The 15,835-nt window shown below is 43.4% G+C and overlaps 2 protein-coding genes and 1 gene segment (V, D, J or C); 1 reads left to right on the top strand and 2 right to left on the bottom strand.

Annotated features, from left to right (window-relative positions):
• LOC119122048 (C-type mannose receptor 2-like) overlaps positions 1 to 8,395 on the bottom strand; it is a 19,811-nt gene extending 11,416 nt beyond the window's left edge. Inside the window, exons 1-20 of the mRNA XM_037250218.1 lie at positions 8,297 to 8,395; positions 5,446 to 5,654; positions 5,267 to 5,376; positions 4,989 to 5,110; positions 4,867 to 4,923; positions 4,632 to 4,787; positions 4,462 to 4,541; positions 4,013 to 4,127; positions 3,896 to 3,946; positions 3,658 to 3,825; positions 3,440 to 3,547; positions 3,249 to 3,365; positions 2,317 to 2,531; positions 2,138 to 2,247; positions 1,855 to 1,970; positions 1,730 to 1,786; positions 1,495 to 1,650; positions 1,331 to 1,419; positions 180 to 303; positions 51 to 101 (exon numbers count right to left, since the gene is read on the bottom strand). Coding sequence (XP_037106113.1) covers positions 51 to 101; positions 180 to 303; positions 1,331 to 1,419; positions 1,495 to 1,650; positions 1,730 to 1,786; positions 1,855 to 1,970; positions 2,138 to 2,247; positions 2,317 to 2,531; positions 3,249 to 3,365; positions 3,440 to 3,547; positions 3,658 to 3,825; positions 3,896 to 3,946; positions 4,013 to 4,127; positions 4,462 to 4,541; positions 4,632 to 4,787; positions 4,867 to 4,923; positions 4,989 to 5,110; positions 5,267 to 5,376; positions 5,446 to 5,654; positions 8,297 to 8,357 — 2,272 coding nt within the window. The 5' untranslated portion in view covers positions 8,358 to 8,395. The remainder of the gene's footprint in view (positions 1 to 50; positions 102 to 179; positions 304 to 1,330; positions 1,420 to 1,494; positions 1,651 to 1,729; positions 1,787 to 1,854; positions 1,971 to 2,137; positions 2,248 to 2,316; positions 2,532 to 3,248; positions 3,366 to 3,439; positions 3,548 to 3,657; positions 3,826 to 3,895; positions 3,947 to 4,012; positions 4,128 to 4,461; positions 4,542 to 4,631; positions 4,788 to 4,866; positions 4,924 to 4,988; positions 5,111 to 5,266; positions 5,377 to 5,445; positions 5,655 to 8,296) is intronic.
• A 3,284-nt stretch (positions 8,396 to 11,679) lies between these two features.
• Positions 11,680 to 12,298, top strand: LOC119128356. The segment is given in 2 exon segments: positions 11,680 to 11,791; positions 11,908 to 12,298. Coding segments are annotated over 2 exon segments (360 nt in total).
• A 1,096-nt stretch (positions 12,299 to 13,394) lies between these two features.
• LOC119128288 (group XIIB secretory phospholipase A2-like protein) lies at positions 13,395 to 15,522 on the bottom strand. The gene is made up of 4 exons (XM_037260530.1): positions 15,209 to 15,522; positions 14,710 to 14,798; positions 14,426 to 14,591; positions 13,395 to 13,967 (listed from the first exon to the last, which is right to left on the bottom strand). The coding sequence occupies exons 1-4, from the start codon at positions 15,468 to 15,470 to the stop codon at positions 13,849 to 13,851; spliced, it is 636 nt and encodes a 211-aa protein (XP_037116425.1). The 5' UTR covers positions 15,471 to 15,522; the 3' UTR covers positions 13,395 to 13,848.
• Between the last annotated feature and the right edge of the window lie 313 nt (positions 15,523 to 15,835).

Here is a 15,835-nt window from a genome sequence, read left to right as displayed (position 1 = left end):
TCACTTGAGGGCAAAGCGACGACCGACCGAATGCAGGGTGGGATGCTCACCTGGTCCCCATGTTGATGACGGCAGAACAGGGAGAGCCCCTTGTACCTTGGCTGCAAGAACGCAAGGGGGATCAAAAAAGAGAGTAATAACAGGTTCAAGGGCAAAGTGAGCTGCGGTAACTTGCGGACCTTTTTTGCAGATAGATGGCTGCTCTTTAGCGCATGACCACTCATCAAATTGTCCAGAAGATGACAGAGCAAAGCACTCTTCGAGTCCTGTAGACTTTTTTCCCACCAACTGCGTGACGTAGTCCTGCGGACGACACGTCGGACGCCACTTGAGCCTGTTTTGTGTTGCGCTTGGTTGAATGAGTTTTTCCATTCGGTGTTGGAGCATTTCAACTTTCTTTTGGTGAAATCCCAATTTTGAGCGTTTCGGTGAAAACTGCATACTGGGACAAGTTTCATCATGTCATCCTGTTTTATTCTCCGGAATTCCGTCAAATTCTGCACTTTATCCTACAAGACTGATTCCTTTTTTTTTTTTTTTTTTTAAATCTCATTCAAGTTTTTCGTAGTGAAGTGAAGTGAAATTTATTTTTGAACATAAGATCGACCAAACACAAAATCATTTTTTCACATTTTCACATGATTTCATGTTATGCCAATAAGGCACATAAATCAACATGTTCAAAAAAGGAGAAGGAAGAAGCTATTGCTTGTTTTCCCTACCCCTTTTATACATCATAATTCTCAACAGTAGTTAGTTTTTTCGAAGTACAGAAACCTGATTTATCGGAGGAAGATAATTTTAGAAATGAAAAGCAGTTTATACAATAATATTCTGAAAAGAAAAATAAATAAATAGGATATGGACTATATAGCTGAAAACAGACAGGCAGAAGATTTCAATTACTATAATTTTCTAGTGTCAAATTTTTAAAGTGTTCTTTGAATTGGGCATTGTGTTTACTTTCTTTGATCGTTACAGGTAACTTATTCCATAGCTTTACCCCATTGACAAATATGCACATGCTTTTGAGGGTGGTGCGCACCTTAGGTTGTAAAAGACTCCCTCTCCTTCTTAGACTGTAAACACTTTCTCTTTCTATGAACCATTTTTGTATATTAGGGAGTAATTTTTTTTAGCTTTATAAATAATTTGTGCGGTCTTGAAATCTGTTCATTTCAATATCATTCTAAAGGAGAAACGGCAAGTTTGTTCCGCAAATGTTCCAGCTTATATACTTCAAAAGCATTTTTCTATTCCATTCCAATCTTTTGCCTTTGGGTAGAGGCGAATGCCAACTTCTTTAGACTGCAGTAAATTTTTAACTTACTGTAGATTTTCCGTCAATCCACTCAAAAATGTTTTTCTTCTTCTTCAATCCCACAAAAGGCTGAGATCTTCCTGCGTCTCGCATGTGAGCTTGAGGAAAGCAGAACAAGCGCTTCAGCACAAAAAGAGCATCCACTTGTCGGATGTTTCTTGACACTTGCTGACCTGCCAAGAAATTGCCTTCATCCGCTGAGAGGACGCTGGCCAGATGACCTTTGTTTCTTTTGCAAACCCTCTCGGCGGCCCACTGCACCTTCTTCACCCCCTCGAAACGATAGCAAGACTCGTCAAACAGGAATTCGCCAGGGTCGCAGGAGGAAGCTGAAGCCACAAACAAACTTGGATTAGAGAAGCACGGCGGGACGGTGGAAGAGTAAAAACAAGCGTGGCAGCCACTCACTCTCCACTCGAAGGTAACCAAAGTCCTTCAAGGAACACGGCCGGCCCTCCGGGCAGTCTGCAAAAAGACCACGCAAGTGAAATGTCACTTTCGACATCAACATGACAACTCCTGAGCAGGCTCACCGTCCAGCGGGCGCTCGCACATAAACGGCAATGAGGATCTGCACGAGCCGTGTCGCCACTTTCCTGGCTGAGTCCACACACCTTGGTTGACGTACGCGCAGGAATCCACGTCGGAGCTGTCGGGAGAAGTCGTGATAAGCATTTCAGTAATTTTTTCTTGCTTTCTGGTGAAAACTTGACAAAAGGTCTTTTTTCCCCTCATCACGGTGCTCTTTCCCATTTTGGAAAGGGGCCCCAAAACCTTGCCTGACAGTGAAAGGACATCAAGACGTGACTTTTTTACCTTCCAACCTGACGGGAGTCCCAGTTGGAGTAGTTTCCCGTCACGCGGACATCGGACCAAGTCAGCTTCTTTTGCTTCTTGTCATACCGACACCAAGCCTCTTCGCATTTCTGCACAGACCAATCCCGCTTGTCAATCGCGTACCGGTAGAGAATCAACTGCTTGCGCTTCCGTCTCACCAGATTGGAGAGTCCGATCCAGAAGGGGTCGTCGTTGCCCATTTGCTTCTTCACAAAGGCTTCCTCGCCCGATGAGGCGACCGAGACCAGGTCGCCGCCCTCCCCGACGCAATCGTGCCGAGCCCCCAGCCAACCGTTGGGGGTCGCCATCTTCTTGTAGCAACTGAAGCCGAAAGGGAGCCACCCGTAGACCGTATCACATGACTTCTGATCGACTGAGGAAACATTTGGGGGATTGTAGAATATTTTTATTTGACGCATATTCCATTTATTCAAGCTCATCTCTGTTGAGTGTGGGCCTCAGGTCGTGGGTACTTTTAGCCCTCAAGAAACGCTGACGTACGAGTACAGAGAATAGAATTGGCTCAGCTGGCTCCGATCCAATTTTAACCATCAAGCAGTCTTGTTTGTGACCATCTTTCCCCCGAGATAATACTGGCAGTCTGGGATCAGAGTTTTAACAATGAGTGGTTTGGTTTGTGACCGTTTAGGGTAGAGACTCAATGTAAAAAGCACGAATTCTGGAAGGCACGGGAGGAACTTTTCTGGACGCGAGAAATTTCCACATCTTGGAGGAATAAAATCTTTTTCCAATCAGCTGATTGTCTTGAGATATTTTTTCCTTCCCTGAGGAAGCCACTTTCAACAGCGAGTTCCCGGAGATTAACTAATAATAATAATACATTTTATTTATAAGGCGCCTTTTAAGGCACTCAAGGCTGCCAACTGACCAGCGAAAACAATTTATCACAGTATTATCAACGTTTTGCCACCAATGTTGTGGGAAACAAGAAATTCAGACTAGCTGCAGTCTTGATTCCAGTTTTGCCGATTGCGTTAGCTCCATGACTGACAATTGACACGCTCACAACACACATATTTCATCGAGAGGACTTCAGAAGTCAGTGCGAATCGGCCAAGCGGCACGTTACCTCTTCCTCTTCTCTTGCAGATGTAGCTGCTGTTTTTTCGGCATTGGTCAAATTTCCAGTCGCCGTCGGCAGTGAGCAAGGAAAGGCAGCGTCCGCCAGTGGCGTCACTGGCGTTATCTGGAAGGAGACGACAGACGCTAAGCACTCGTCCGTTTTGTCGCCGACAAACTTTCGGCGGGTTTGAGACCGACCTGCTTTCAGGTTTTTGTAAATGAACGGGGATCCATCAGTCCACTTGCTGCCTTCAGTGATCTCGGCATTGGCGCCCAACCATAGAGTCAGCGGAATGTCGCACAGATCTTCCAATCAAAGTTAAACAACGATCAAGAGGTGCATTGTTCCTTCTGGAATCCATGCGGCATAAACTGTGCAAGGTAAAGTGCTCCATCGTGTCTTCCGGGCACTTTACCTTGTATGAACTTCTGTTCAGTGTCGTCGGCAAGGCTGAGAAGGTCGCCTCCGTGGTCGACGCATTTGTCTCGCGCCTCCTGCCAGGTCACGTCCTGGTTGTGGCTGATCAGGTAGCAGAAGTCGTTGGCCGGGTTCTCCATCCACCTGCCGCACTTTTCGCTCCAGCCTGCAAGCGAGACTCGCGTCACGTGAGGGCCAACTGGCGACAAGAGCGCGACCACGGATGTGACGCCCACCTAGCCTGAATCTTGACGACGGATGAGCAGTAAGAGCCTTTCGGACCTTGGCTGCAAGAGGGATCAATAATGAGCGCGCGAGTGAATGGGCAAAGGGAGCCGTCGTGACTTTCAGACCTTTTTTGCAGATGGCTGGAAAGTTGTTAGTGTCGCATCTATAGTCATCAATAAAAGGACCATAGAACACAGCCATGCAGTTGTACTCGAGAAGTTGCAATCGTGGGGTGTCGTCCTGCACACATGACAGAGATAACGAGCGCATGATGGCTTTTTTTTTTTTTTTTTGCTCTTGTGAATTACAATTCTAATTGCCATCAAGCTGCAGCTTTGTCCTTGTTCCAGCTGATTTTCTGAAAAACATTTCTTCATAGCTCTTCTTGTAACATTGCGGCCATTCCGGTCAAAGTTTGACTTTTTTGTTTTTGTTCAAGAAAGCTTTTTCCTGCTTAAATGACACTTTGTATCTCACTTTTATCTTTTGCATTTCAGTACGACATCTCATTCATTCATATCATATCATTCTGGACAAATGACAACTTTTTAGGTCACTTAAACATTTCACTTACGATAGATGTTCCATCAGTATACTCATAATTGCCATTCTTCCTCGCGAGTCCCACCCAACCAAGCTTATAGCTTATGTGAGCTTGAGAAAAGCAGAACAAGCGCAAGTTGCAAAGATGCTGGTGAGCATTGCGGGATGATCGTGGAATTGTCGGTTTGTCTTGGCGCTCACCACCCAAGAAATTGACTTCGTCCTGTGAGTGGACGCTGGCCAGGTGACTTTTGCGTCCCTTGCAGAAGTCCTCAGCGGGCTGCCAATTCATCTTCTCCCGCCCAAAATGATAGCAAGAGTCGTCGAACAGAAAGTCGCCAGGGTCGCAGGAGGAAGCTGAAGCCACAAACAAACTTGGATTGGAAAAGCACGGCGGGACGGTGCAGGAGTAAAAACAAGCGTGGCAGCCACTCACTCTCCACTCGATCGTAACCGAAGACTTTAAAGGAACACTGCCTGCCCTCCAGGCAGTCTGCAGAAAGACCACACGTTTGAAATGTTCCTTTTGACATCATAATATAATTCGTGCGGGCTTACCGTCCAGCGAGCGCTCGCACATGTATGGCAACGAGGATCCGCACGAGCCGTGTCGCCACTTTCCTTGCTGATTATCGGGGTGCACGCCAAGGTTGACGTACGCGCAGGACTCCACGTCGGAGCTGTAGGGAGAAGTCGTGAAAAGCATCTCAGTATTTCCTCTTACTTTCTGATGAAAAATTGACAAAAGCTCTTTTTCCCCCTCATCACGATGCTCTTTCCCATTTTGGAAAAGGACATTTTGACAGTGAAAGGATGCAAAAACGTAACCTTCTTACTTTCCGTTTAGACCTTTAGCCCAGTTGGAGTAGGTCACAGTCACGCGGACATCGGACCAAGTCAGCTTCTTTTGCTCCTTGTCATACTGACACCAAGCCTCGTCGCAATTCTGCAGAGACCAATCCCGCTTGTCAATCGCGTACCAGTAGAGAATCAACTGCTTGCGCTTCCGTCTCACCAGATTGGAGAGTCCCATCCAGAAAGGGACGTCGCCCATTTTCCCCTTCACGAAGGCTTCCTCGGCCGACGAGGCAACGGAGACCAGGTCGCCGCCCTCCCAGACGCAGTCGTGCCGAGCCCCCAGCCAACCGTTGGGGGTCTCCATCTTCTTGTAGCAACTGGAGCCGAAAGGGAGCCAGTCTTCTTCACACGCTGAGCCCGGATCAGCTGAGGACACATTTGAGACTTGTATGACGTACTAGCACAACGTCAGCAGCGTCTTGGCATTTGTTTCGAGTTTTGTTTCAAAAGACAGAAAGTTGGTTCAGATTAACCCAAGTAGTGGGTCAATCCAATCGGTATTTCTTTAAAACGAATTTAGGTTGTTTTCGCAACCAGCATTCATTCCAGTGCATGTTTCTCCATTTGCACTTACAATGATATTCTCCCGTGTTATTTTTTCAGATTTTTAAAGTCCTAAATGGCATTCAAATGCAAACAACACACTGAACACACCTCACTGCCAGTGACTATTGGACGAAAAAGAAAATGGATCAGCTGTCAAAAGGATAACGTTAAAATAGAGAAAAGAAGCTTGAGATTAAGTCATTTGTGGTGGCATTTTGCTTGCTTGCATCGACAATGTGGCAGGAAGCTTGTGACGCAGTGAATCAAAAGGCACGCGCTTTTCGTTTTTGGTCGTTGCCTTCTATTAGCTCACCACTAAATGACACTAATTTGTACACTTAGCCCACAAAAGACATGATCAAATACGTATGTATATGTACTGCTTGCTCTAAGAACCTAAGCCCCACATTATTGATGTGGCTCCTTTGTTAGCGTAATGGAGAAAACACAGCAATGAAATGGGAGAACGTCAAGTCAAGTTGGGGGTAACCAAACTTGGTTTTCCTGGAAGTCACTTTTTTTTATTTCTTTACCTCAGGGGTCAGCAACCCAAAATGTTCAAAGAGACATACATACTCTCAGTTCCAACTGGGTGATCGGCAGCAAATTTAGCATGCATGTTCAGTCCATTCTTTCTTAAAGCCTCTGTTCTCATCAGCAATCTTTCTCTTTTTGCCTTTTGAATCCATGGCCCATCACTCACACATCTGGTTGTTTACAACTCGCCTGTGCTATGTCGCAGGCTATGACCCAATTTTGCTATTTGGCGCCATTCTGAAATTCGGTATTTTTAATATAATTACAACTACATACATTTTTACAGCATAAGAATGTGTCATGATTATGCTGTAAAAACATTTTAAATAACCAACAAAAAAAAACAACAACATATCTTTCCATTTTCACGCATTTTTGCAAAAGCTCCAGCAAGCCGCTAGAGAATGCTAAAGAGCCGCATTTGGCTCTGGAGCCGCGGGTCGCCAACCCCTGGTTTTGTGGTTTACCTTCACAACAAAACTGTGGTATTGAGGCCGTGGCTCAGGCAGTAGAGCGTGTCGAGCTAAGCTTCCTCCTACTTTTTTTTTCGAGCATTCTTTCATATTGTTTTGTTTGTTGGTTTATTCGTTTGTTTGTTTCATGGACTTAAATTTGGCACTTGAAAGTGTTATTTGTTTTATTTCTTTCGTTTTATGTTTTAAATATGTTCAAAATAAAGATATATCATCATCATTAGGAACCGGAGGGTTGGCGGTTCGACCCTGGCTCTGTCACAGTCACGTGTCGTGTCCTTGGGCAAGACACTTCACACACATTGCCTCCAGGTCGCCATTGAAAACGAGAAAGTGTTCTCAATGGACTTACCTGGTAAAACATTGAATGGTTAAAAATAGAAAAATAAAGCAATAAATACAACAAAAGCGGCGCCCAATGAAAGAACGAGCGTCACGAGCGCTTTCGGGTGCGTTCTCATCGTCTGGGAGTCCACAAGGGGCCAAACAGCCCGCGGACAGAGGCGAGCGGGTGGGTGCCTTCCACTTGCCCTCGCACAGCTTACAAACAGTCGGGCTCGCTTACGCGCGCACGCCGCCGGCTTTCTGAGGGGACGTGACGTCATTTGGCCCGTTTGACTACAACCTCTGAGCAACGGAAAACTTCATTTTTATTTTTGTCGAGATTTTATTCGGGAAGGGCAAAGCAAGCACTTCACCAGGATAAAGGGGGCCCGGGGGACGTCACCTTTTGGGCTTCGAACCGGGCACAAACCTGCTTAGTTGGATCGAAGCTAAAGTGGTGACGTAGTTTATACTTTTAGTTTGTCATAATGGATTTGCCGGTAACGTCATTTGCTCGTTAAACAAGAAAATATCAAAATCATCCAGGAGACCTTAAAGAAATCATTGGTCACTTAATTTTTATTCTGTTATAGTTCATTGATCATTCATGAATGCAAAGGGTCTAAAGGTCGTAGTTTAGATACTTTGCATTCAGGACTGATGTGAGGCATACACCTGTTCAATTGAGCACATTTCTTTTCATGTCTGCGCAGAATATCCATGGACACTACAGTGCCGTAGGGCAAAAAGATGATTTACAACAGCTTCAAAGTCCCAATATACGGAAGAGGATTAGGGCCTGTGAAGAGGGACGGGATTCTGAATTTTTTTTCTCAGAATTCTGACTTCACTTTGAAGTGAAAATTGTGACTTTAAAGTCTGAATTCTCACTTGAAAGTCTAAATTCTCACTTTAAAGTCGAAATTTTGACTTTAAAGTGAAAATTCTGACGATAAAGTCTAAATTGTGACTTTACAGTGAAAATTCCGACTTTAAAGTGAGAATACCCACTTTCTGATCTAAGAATTCTCACTTTAAAATCAGAATCCTGTCCCCCCCTTTTTTTTTTCTTCACCGGCCGTAATCCTCTTCCGTACCAATCCAACTCCGAAATCGCAAATTACTCACTTGACGAAGTCCACGCGGCGCTCAACGCAAGAATACGCACAAGGCGCGCGGCCAGTCCCATCGCTCACAGGAGAGGATATTCCACGCAAATAGTTTGCAGTCAACAAATTCGACTCCAAATGATGGACGGACTATACTAGTCACAATAAGCTTGCGTGTTCTGATGCCACTCGGACGTCGACCACCACGTGACGTCACAAACGCTCCGAACACGTTTGCACGCCTTTGAACTGCATGGCGAGGGTGGACGTGACATCTTAGACGCCTTTCACTCGCAACAAAAATAAATAAATAAATAAATAAATAAATAAAGGAGTGGGGAGACAAGTTTCGTCGCTTAAGACTGCCAACAAACCTCCGAGTTGGGCTTGGATCAGAGCCAAAGTGGGGCCATGTCTTGTGTGAATGCATATGTCAGCGGCACAATAGAAATGACTGTGTCAGGGATCACCAAGGATAAAAACTCAATCAGTGCACAATGGAATACGTTCAAACCGAAAATAAACTTTTCTTTTTAGCATCAATCTACAGTTGTGTTTGAACACAATTCCTCACCACTCAGAAATAGGAAAGCATTGGCGCTCATTGGAAACGGGTTAACACGACTTGTTCAGATATTTCGTAGTTAAGCCGCTTAACTACGAAATATCTGAACAAGTCGTGTTAACCCGTTTCCAATAGTGGGGCGCGCCCCCCTTGGGGGGCGCGGTGCAATACCTGGGGGGGCGCGTGTGACCCTGGGGAACAGGCTTTTTTTTTTTTTTTTTTTTTTTTTTTTTGGCAGTACTAGAATAAAGTGTAATTGCGCATTTACTACAGTAGGCGGCAGTGGCGCTCTCATTGTTACTTCTGTCACTTTTGCGACAGTGCAACATTTTACGACTTACAAGACAACAGGTTTGCCTTTGTTAGCACAAATTGTTTAATTCACCTTGTTTTGTAGGTTCAAGTGTTTTATATATTGTGCTCCTGAGTTAATGTTGCTGAACTGAATATAAATAAGTTATTATTTTTTTAGTTTTTGTAGTTTATTAGTTATTATAATTATTAAATATTATTTATTGATTTGATTTAATTTTGCAATGGTGCAATTAGTTGGTCAAACATGTTTACAGTTTAAACAAGGATTTATTTATTCTTAATTTCAGGCATTGATGCACTTAAAATCTTTTCTGTTGCAGACTTAAAACACGATTTGATCAAGTTATTCTTTGTAAGTTTGACCATATGTCTTTCTTTTTTTCTTTAATGTTAATAAGGATAAAATGTTATGCAGAGATGGATAGTCACGGTGGGGAGTGGGGGGCGCGAATAGTTTTCTTCTTGCTAGGGGGGGCGTAACAGAAAATAATTGAGAAGCACTGAGCTAAGGGCAGTAACTCCTTGTAGCAAGTCTGTAATGTGCCTTTTTACATTCTCATGCACCTTCACTCAAATTAGTCATTTTTATAACATCATTTGTTTATACCAATGTTTGACCGATTCAACGCATTCCAACTTCAAGAGGCTTGTGACGCAGAGGGAGGAGTTGAGTGACGCTTGCTGGCCAATCAGAGACAAGAATAAGGTTCACCGCGACAGGTGAAGGGGAAAAAAATGGTTCTTCATTGCATTTTTCCCATTAATGTGTCATTGTGATGATTGTTTTTCCATCCAAGACAACATTACGTTTTTATATATGACATTAATGCTTTCATTATTCCTCATTCCTTAGGAGCAAAACATAGTTTTGAATTAGGCTGTGCTCATATATAGATTTGCAATACATAATACAATATTAATGTATTCATTTTGAATTTTAATTACAACTATATGTGGTTACAAATTTTTTTATAGTGCAAACTATACTCTGTCTATGTGCCATGATAAATTCATCATTTTGTTTCATTTTATTTCTCTCGAGACTACCTGTACAATACAAATGTGCTTGGTGAGACATTTATTTGTCGTGTTACCAAGTTTGCTTCCCTTTTCTGATAAGCAGCTGCTACAGAGACAGATGATGATACTCAGACATTTTTATTTCACAATGCTTCAACGTCGCAAAGACACAGACACGAATTCAGGCTCTACTCTGAGCATTGTCCTGGGTTCGGCAGGGTTTGCGTGACAGGGTTTTGCCCGGCTAGGCTGGCCTCGCAGCTCACTGACTGGGCCTTGCGCCACTGGTCCGGTGAGAGGCTCAAGGTGCTGGTCCAGCTGTAAAGCCCACCTACATCAGCCTCTTCCAGGGAGCTGTGCGATACCCCCGAGGTAGCGGGGGCGCCATCAACCTTCCAACCCAGGGTCCAGGTTTGGGGGCCCCCTTTGGCCAGGCACACGGCTGTGGCCTGTTCCGTTTGCAGCTGCTCCTTGGAAGGAGGGAAGAGGGTCACGGTGGGCCGATGCACCTCACCCGCTGTCAGGGGGACAGGACAAGAGAGACAAGCAGTTTTCTCCAATTGCACACACTTTCAATGTCACTTAGGTCGTGGTTCGGCTCATGTGATTTACAAGAACACACTTTATGAAACACTTACCTTTTCACTGGGCAAAAAACGACCAAACGGTCCTAATACGTATATGTCATAATAAACATTATTCCATCATTGCATTGTAGGTACAGCTACACTTTGGGAAATAGCCGTTAACAGCTAATATCAAATTAGGTTTTTAGCTATTACTCAAGAAAGGGCTGGGCGTTTGTTTTGTAAAAATTGACAAAAATAATGTTAGTCGTTTTCCAAAAGCTGGCTAAGGAACTGGAGAATTATCAATTATTTTGATGCAAGATAATAGATGATCAAGTAAATAGTACTCACCAAGGATAAGTTTGGTTCCTTCTTCAGCGAAACTCCACCACAGTGATGCAAAGCGGTGAGCCGTCCGTACAAAAACTCGTCTACTGTCAATGAGCAATGATTTGCTGTAATACCGAAAAGTACAAGTCCAAACAGGAAGTGGCGGCCTCGCACTTTCACAAAGGCAGGTGCGCTCGCAGCTTCATTTGCATGCGCCTCTGCCATCTCTAAAACATGATGAATCAGCTCAAAAAAATGTTTGCTCTCCAATACTACCACAACGGTCAACATCGGATATGTTAATTGTATTTCTTTCAGTAATTCTCTCACATGCCACAAGAAGGCGTCTGCGTAACAATATTGGAACTCGTCCAACACTAGCAGAGAATCATGGCTCTAAAATTTAGTCTAAATTGACAATTGTTTTGTTTGTTGCGCGCTACCCCGATGAAGATGATTGTGAGCAAAACCATGTTCATTTTTGCTAAGTACAGCGCAGCTACTGATGCACTCAGACGTGGAAAAGTCCAAAAAAGGAGGAAGTGATATCTTCTCGCTTTCACAAAGCCAGCTGCGTTCGCAGCCTCATTTGCATGAGCTTCTGCGCTTCTTCAAAAAGTCTGCAGCACTCCTTTTGCGCAAACACCACTCGCACTACGAGTCAGAATGTGGTCTTCCGCGCTTGCGCTTGTCCTTTGGGCTCTGCTGATTCCTGGTGAGACGCTTTGAAACTTGGTGTCAGAGCAGAATATTTCATAGGAATGACTAGTTTGACTTGACATTTGGTGTTGCTTCATGGTGGCAGTTGGGTTCTCATTCATCTCATTTCAGGATCTTCTGCCCAGAATTTTCTGAGGCAGACGGACAGACTCATGTCTGTCTCTCTCGGAGGAAGGGTGACCATCAGGGCCACAGGGAGTCAAAACATTGGTGACGATCTCAGTTGGTACCAAGTGAAACCTGGACAGGCTCCCAAACTGCTCATCTACGACGCATCAACAAAATACTCCAACGCGCCATCTCGATTCAGCGGCACTCGATCCGGCTCTGACTACACTCTGACCATCAGTGGTGTCCAGAGAGATGACCTGGCCGAATACTACTGTTTCGCCTACTACGGCGATGGCAGGTCGACACGGTGACTCAGAGACGTACAAAAACCTCCTTGGACTTTTGAGAGAAGTGAAAGTGGTCTGTAGAAGGTGGCAAGTGAAAAGCAGAAGACAGAAGATTGCTCAACATAACCGGTCAGAATTCAAGTTTAATTCAAGACTATTTATGTATATTGAACTATTTATTACAATATAACATATAAAAAAATGTCCTCATAAAAATACACATCACCACAAATCTTCTACTGATTTTTAGCTGTCACAACAGTAACATTGTGCCCGAGGGGGATTACATACAGGTTATTGGATTGGTGGCGAGTGACGTTGGCGGACATTGTTAAGAGAGACAAGTTCAGGACGGTGGTGGCAGCGTGACTGTGACTGTCAGTATCATTTGACATAATTCTGTAGCATTCCCCAAGTTTTTATTCAGCTTCTTCGCCTTCACACGCAATTTCTACAGAAATTGCAAATTCTAGCTGTTTTTAATATAGTTCATGTAGCATAAACATTTACCATTGTATATTATTCAGAAACGTTTTTTTTTTCTTGGATTTACAGTCTTGGCGTCGGGTTTCACACATCGTCGCTTGCAACGAACATTTTCGATGACCCAAAATAAACATCTAAAAATGGTTCAGCACCATAATCTTACAACATCATTTAGAAAACCAACCAACTACTGTAACTTAAATTGAAATAAAATAATACACGAGAAGAAGAACAGAAGGATGAAAGCGCCACATCTGGTTCTGGAACCATGGCAACTCACAGAGCTGAACTCACTGTTTGTGCATCTTGTGAATTGTGTCAGGATTCCTAAAAGGTTGCAAACAGTTTCTTACGATAAGAAAATATGTTGACGCCTATTAAAATGCAAAAGTCTTGTGAACGGCTTCGTGAATACGAATGAACCCGACCGAACAATCAACATTCAGGACGTGCGCAACCCTCGCTACTTTTTGCGTCTCAAGTTAACCCTTGCAAAAAGTGCTTTTAAAATAGTTTGTATGACAAATGGAAGGACACAATGACTAGAGATCAGGAGACAAACATCTTAAAAGCTGGATTTTAATGATATTATTAGAAGAAATTAGGGCTTACTGGTGACTGAATGTTTTCTAAGCATGTTATGCATGTTATGAGTGGCTTAGTTATTGCCCAAATAAGGGAGTGGTAAAAGAAGTTAGAACATGGCTTCTTTTCTCTTCCTTAACCAGCCTAGCCTCAATTTCTGGCCAATGACCCGTCCACCCAGTGAATGGCAGGTAATCCGTTGAACAAAAACAAATAAATGAATGGATGAAAAAGCTCGTTGCTAAAAGTGAAATTAAAGCAAACGGAAGTTCAATATAGTTAGCAAAGGTTATTTCGAGCGTACGCTATGCAGTTTATCTACAGCACTGTCAATACAATACACTTTTAAAAGGTATTTGGAACAAAACGAATGTCATGTTATGATTGTTATCCCCACCTAGAAGCATAAATAAACAGCATTGCTGATAGAGCACAGCAATAGTTTGAAAATACAACAATATTGTCATTCGAAAAATACCATTGCAGCTGTTCATTGCAATACCACTTATACTAGTGTACTTAATAGTACTTTTGATATGCTACTGCAACTTCCACTGTCTTCTTCATAGTAATATGGTATAGGTTAGAGTTCATCTTTCTCTTCTCCTTGGCAATAGCATGATGCTCTCTGGCTGTTCATGTAGGGTCTGCAGCCCAGAGTCCACACTGTGTTGAACAAAGTGTCTGCCACCGTTTCACATGCTGATGAGAGAAAGTAACGGACAAGAGTGGAAGTCAGTCTTTCCAGCAGCATTATCAACAGTACCTGCCAGAAAACACTGCAATTTTAAACTCATTACTGGGCCTTAATGGTGATTCAGTAGGCTGTTTTAGCTCTTGTTTTGTTAAGCAGTGGGTAATAATCCTGAAAAAAACAAATACCGTTCCCCTCATTTATGGATTAAAAAAACAACAACTCTTGAGCACAAATTGTTTGTCAACTTATTGAAAGCATTTAAAAGCAACCCATTTATTGGATTGCTCTGATTTAACCATCAGTGACTTACAAAGAAATAGAAATGTTAGACATCATTCAGCAACTTAGATTTAAGAGAAGCCAGTTTTTTGTGTGTGTTTCTTTTACAATGCAACAAATGGTCCTCAAACATTCAACAAGGTGAGTATTGTATGAGGAAATGGTATGAAGAGAGGATACCAACCTTCAACTTTGGACACGAAACCAAGGCTCTTCTTGAGGTCGGTACAGATGCTCTGGAGGCACCAGCGGAACTTGGAGTCACAACGGTACTTGTTTGAGCCACAGGTATCATAACACATGTCCAGCTGGTTGCAGCACTTGGTCATGGCGGGGATTCCCATATCCATCTAGGGCACAACAAAAGGTTGCCGTAATCATACACCATGAATGACTGTAAGATTAAGTTTTGAATCAGGTCATTTGAAAACTGGTTTTGATGACATTTTTAGGTCAACAAATGCATACCCCCTCTGGAACAGGGAGACCAAAGAAATATGAGCTGCACCCATCAGGCTCAGGCATCTGATACCCAGGACGTGGAATTGGAGGATTACCTGAGAAAGGTGAAAAATCCAACATCACATGTACGTATATAAATATTTCGTGGGGTCAAACACGTCTTGAAAAATCAGATAACAGCATGAAACCATCTTGCTATCAGCTGAGGTCACAGTCCATTTTCTGACCCTCCCAGATGATAACAACATTGATAATATCAGGCGCCCTGTAAAAGGGTGTTGTACTATTTTTTAACTTGATAAAAATTATAGGTTGTCACTGTGGTGTATGTATATATGTATCATTGTCTTCATCTGATCAGCATGACCAAATTAACTCCTGAACGCTAACACTGATAAAACAATGCCAATATTAAACGTTTATCACTTCAAGACAGCAAAGCTCTGACAACGCTGGATCAACTGACCCACATTCTATGTTACTTTGTGCATCAAATCTACTTCACCATATCGGCAGCGGTACTGGCAGAGTCCATCCCGTCCACCCATGAACTCCAGAATTGAGTCAAAGTAACCGGTAGCAGCCTCAAAGCCGCCTCTCAGAGAGTTCAGGCCCCAGTCTGTGTCGTCTTCCTCCTTGCCATTGGATGCCGGAGTTGGAGGTGATGCTGCTGCGACAGTTTCCTCGGTTTCTTGAGTGACTGCACTGCTCAGCAACAGGAGCAGGAGGGTAGAAATGAGGGCCAAACGGGTCATCCTGCACCTCATACAGTTCAGCGCGCAAACTAAAAGCTGAGTAGTGAAACCGCACAACCTGAACTTTGAGCATGCAGACGTCAGGACAACCTCACATGTGGAGGAACAAAGTCCAGGTTTTGTCTTGCAGAACTTGTAATCACTCTGTGATTAATGGCACGCATTCATACAGTGCACTGTTCAGTCTGATTTCATTAGATTTACTGTAGTCTCACTTATTTAAAACAAACTCACAACTCTTGTTAGGTTTGGGGAAGTTTTCTCAGTTGGTCAGGTGTGCTCCTGGTCCAGTGAGGTATCGCCAAAATAACAATAGTATGTACCATGGAAACAGGGAATACAGTAAGCCAAATGCCAAAGAAATGTTTGCAATTAAT

This window comes from Syngnathus acus, chromosome 1, assembly GCF_901709675.1.
Source record: "Syngnathus acus chromosome 1, fSynAcu1.2, whole genome shotgun sequence".
NCBI classification, from domain to species: Eukaryota; Metazoa; Chordata; class Actinopteri; order Syngnathiformes; family Syngnathidae; genus Syngnathus; species Syngnathus acus.
This window is presented reverse-complemented; position numbering and strand designations above follow the sequence as displayed.

Bases quoted from the DNA above. Each gene is read 5' to 3' on its own strand.
- LOC119128288 (XM_037260530.1), bottom strand. From the start codon at position 15,470: ATGAGGTGCAGGATGACCCGTTTGGCCCTCATTTCTACCCTCCTGCTC. The intron at 14,799-15,208 runs GTGAAGTAGATT...CACCTTTCTCAG, and splicing joins CCAGTACCGCTGCCGATATG to GTAATCCTCCAATTCCACGT. The intron at 13,968-14,425 runs GTTGGTATCCTC...TTCTCTCATCAG, and splicing joins TTTCGTGTCCAAAGTTGAAG to CATGTGAAACGGTGGCAGAC.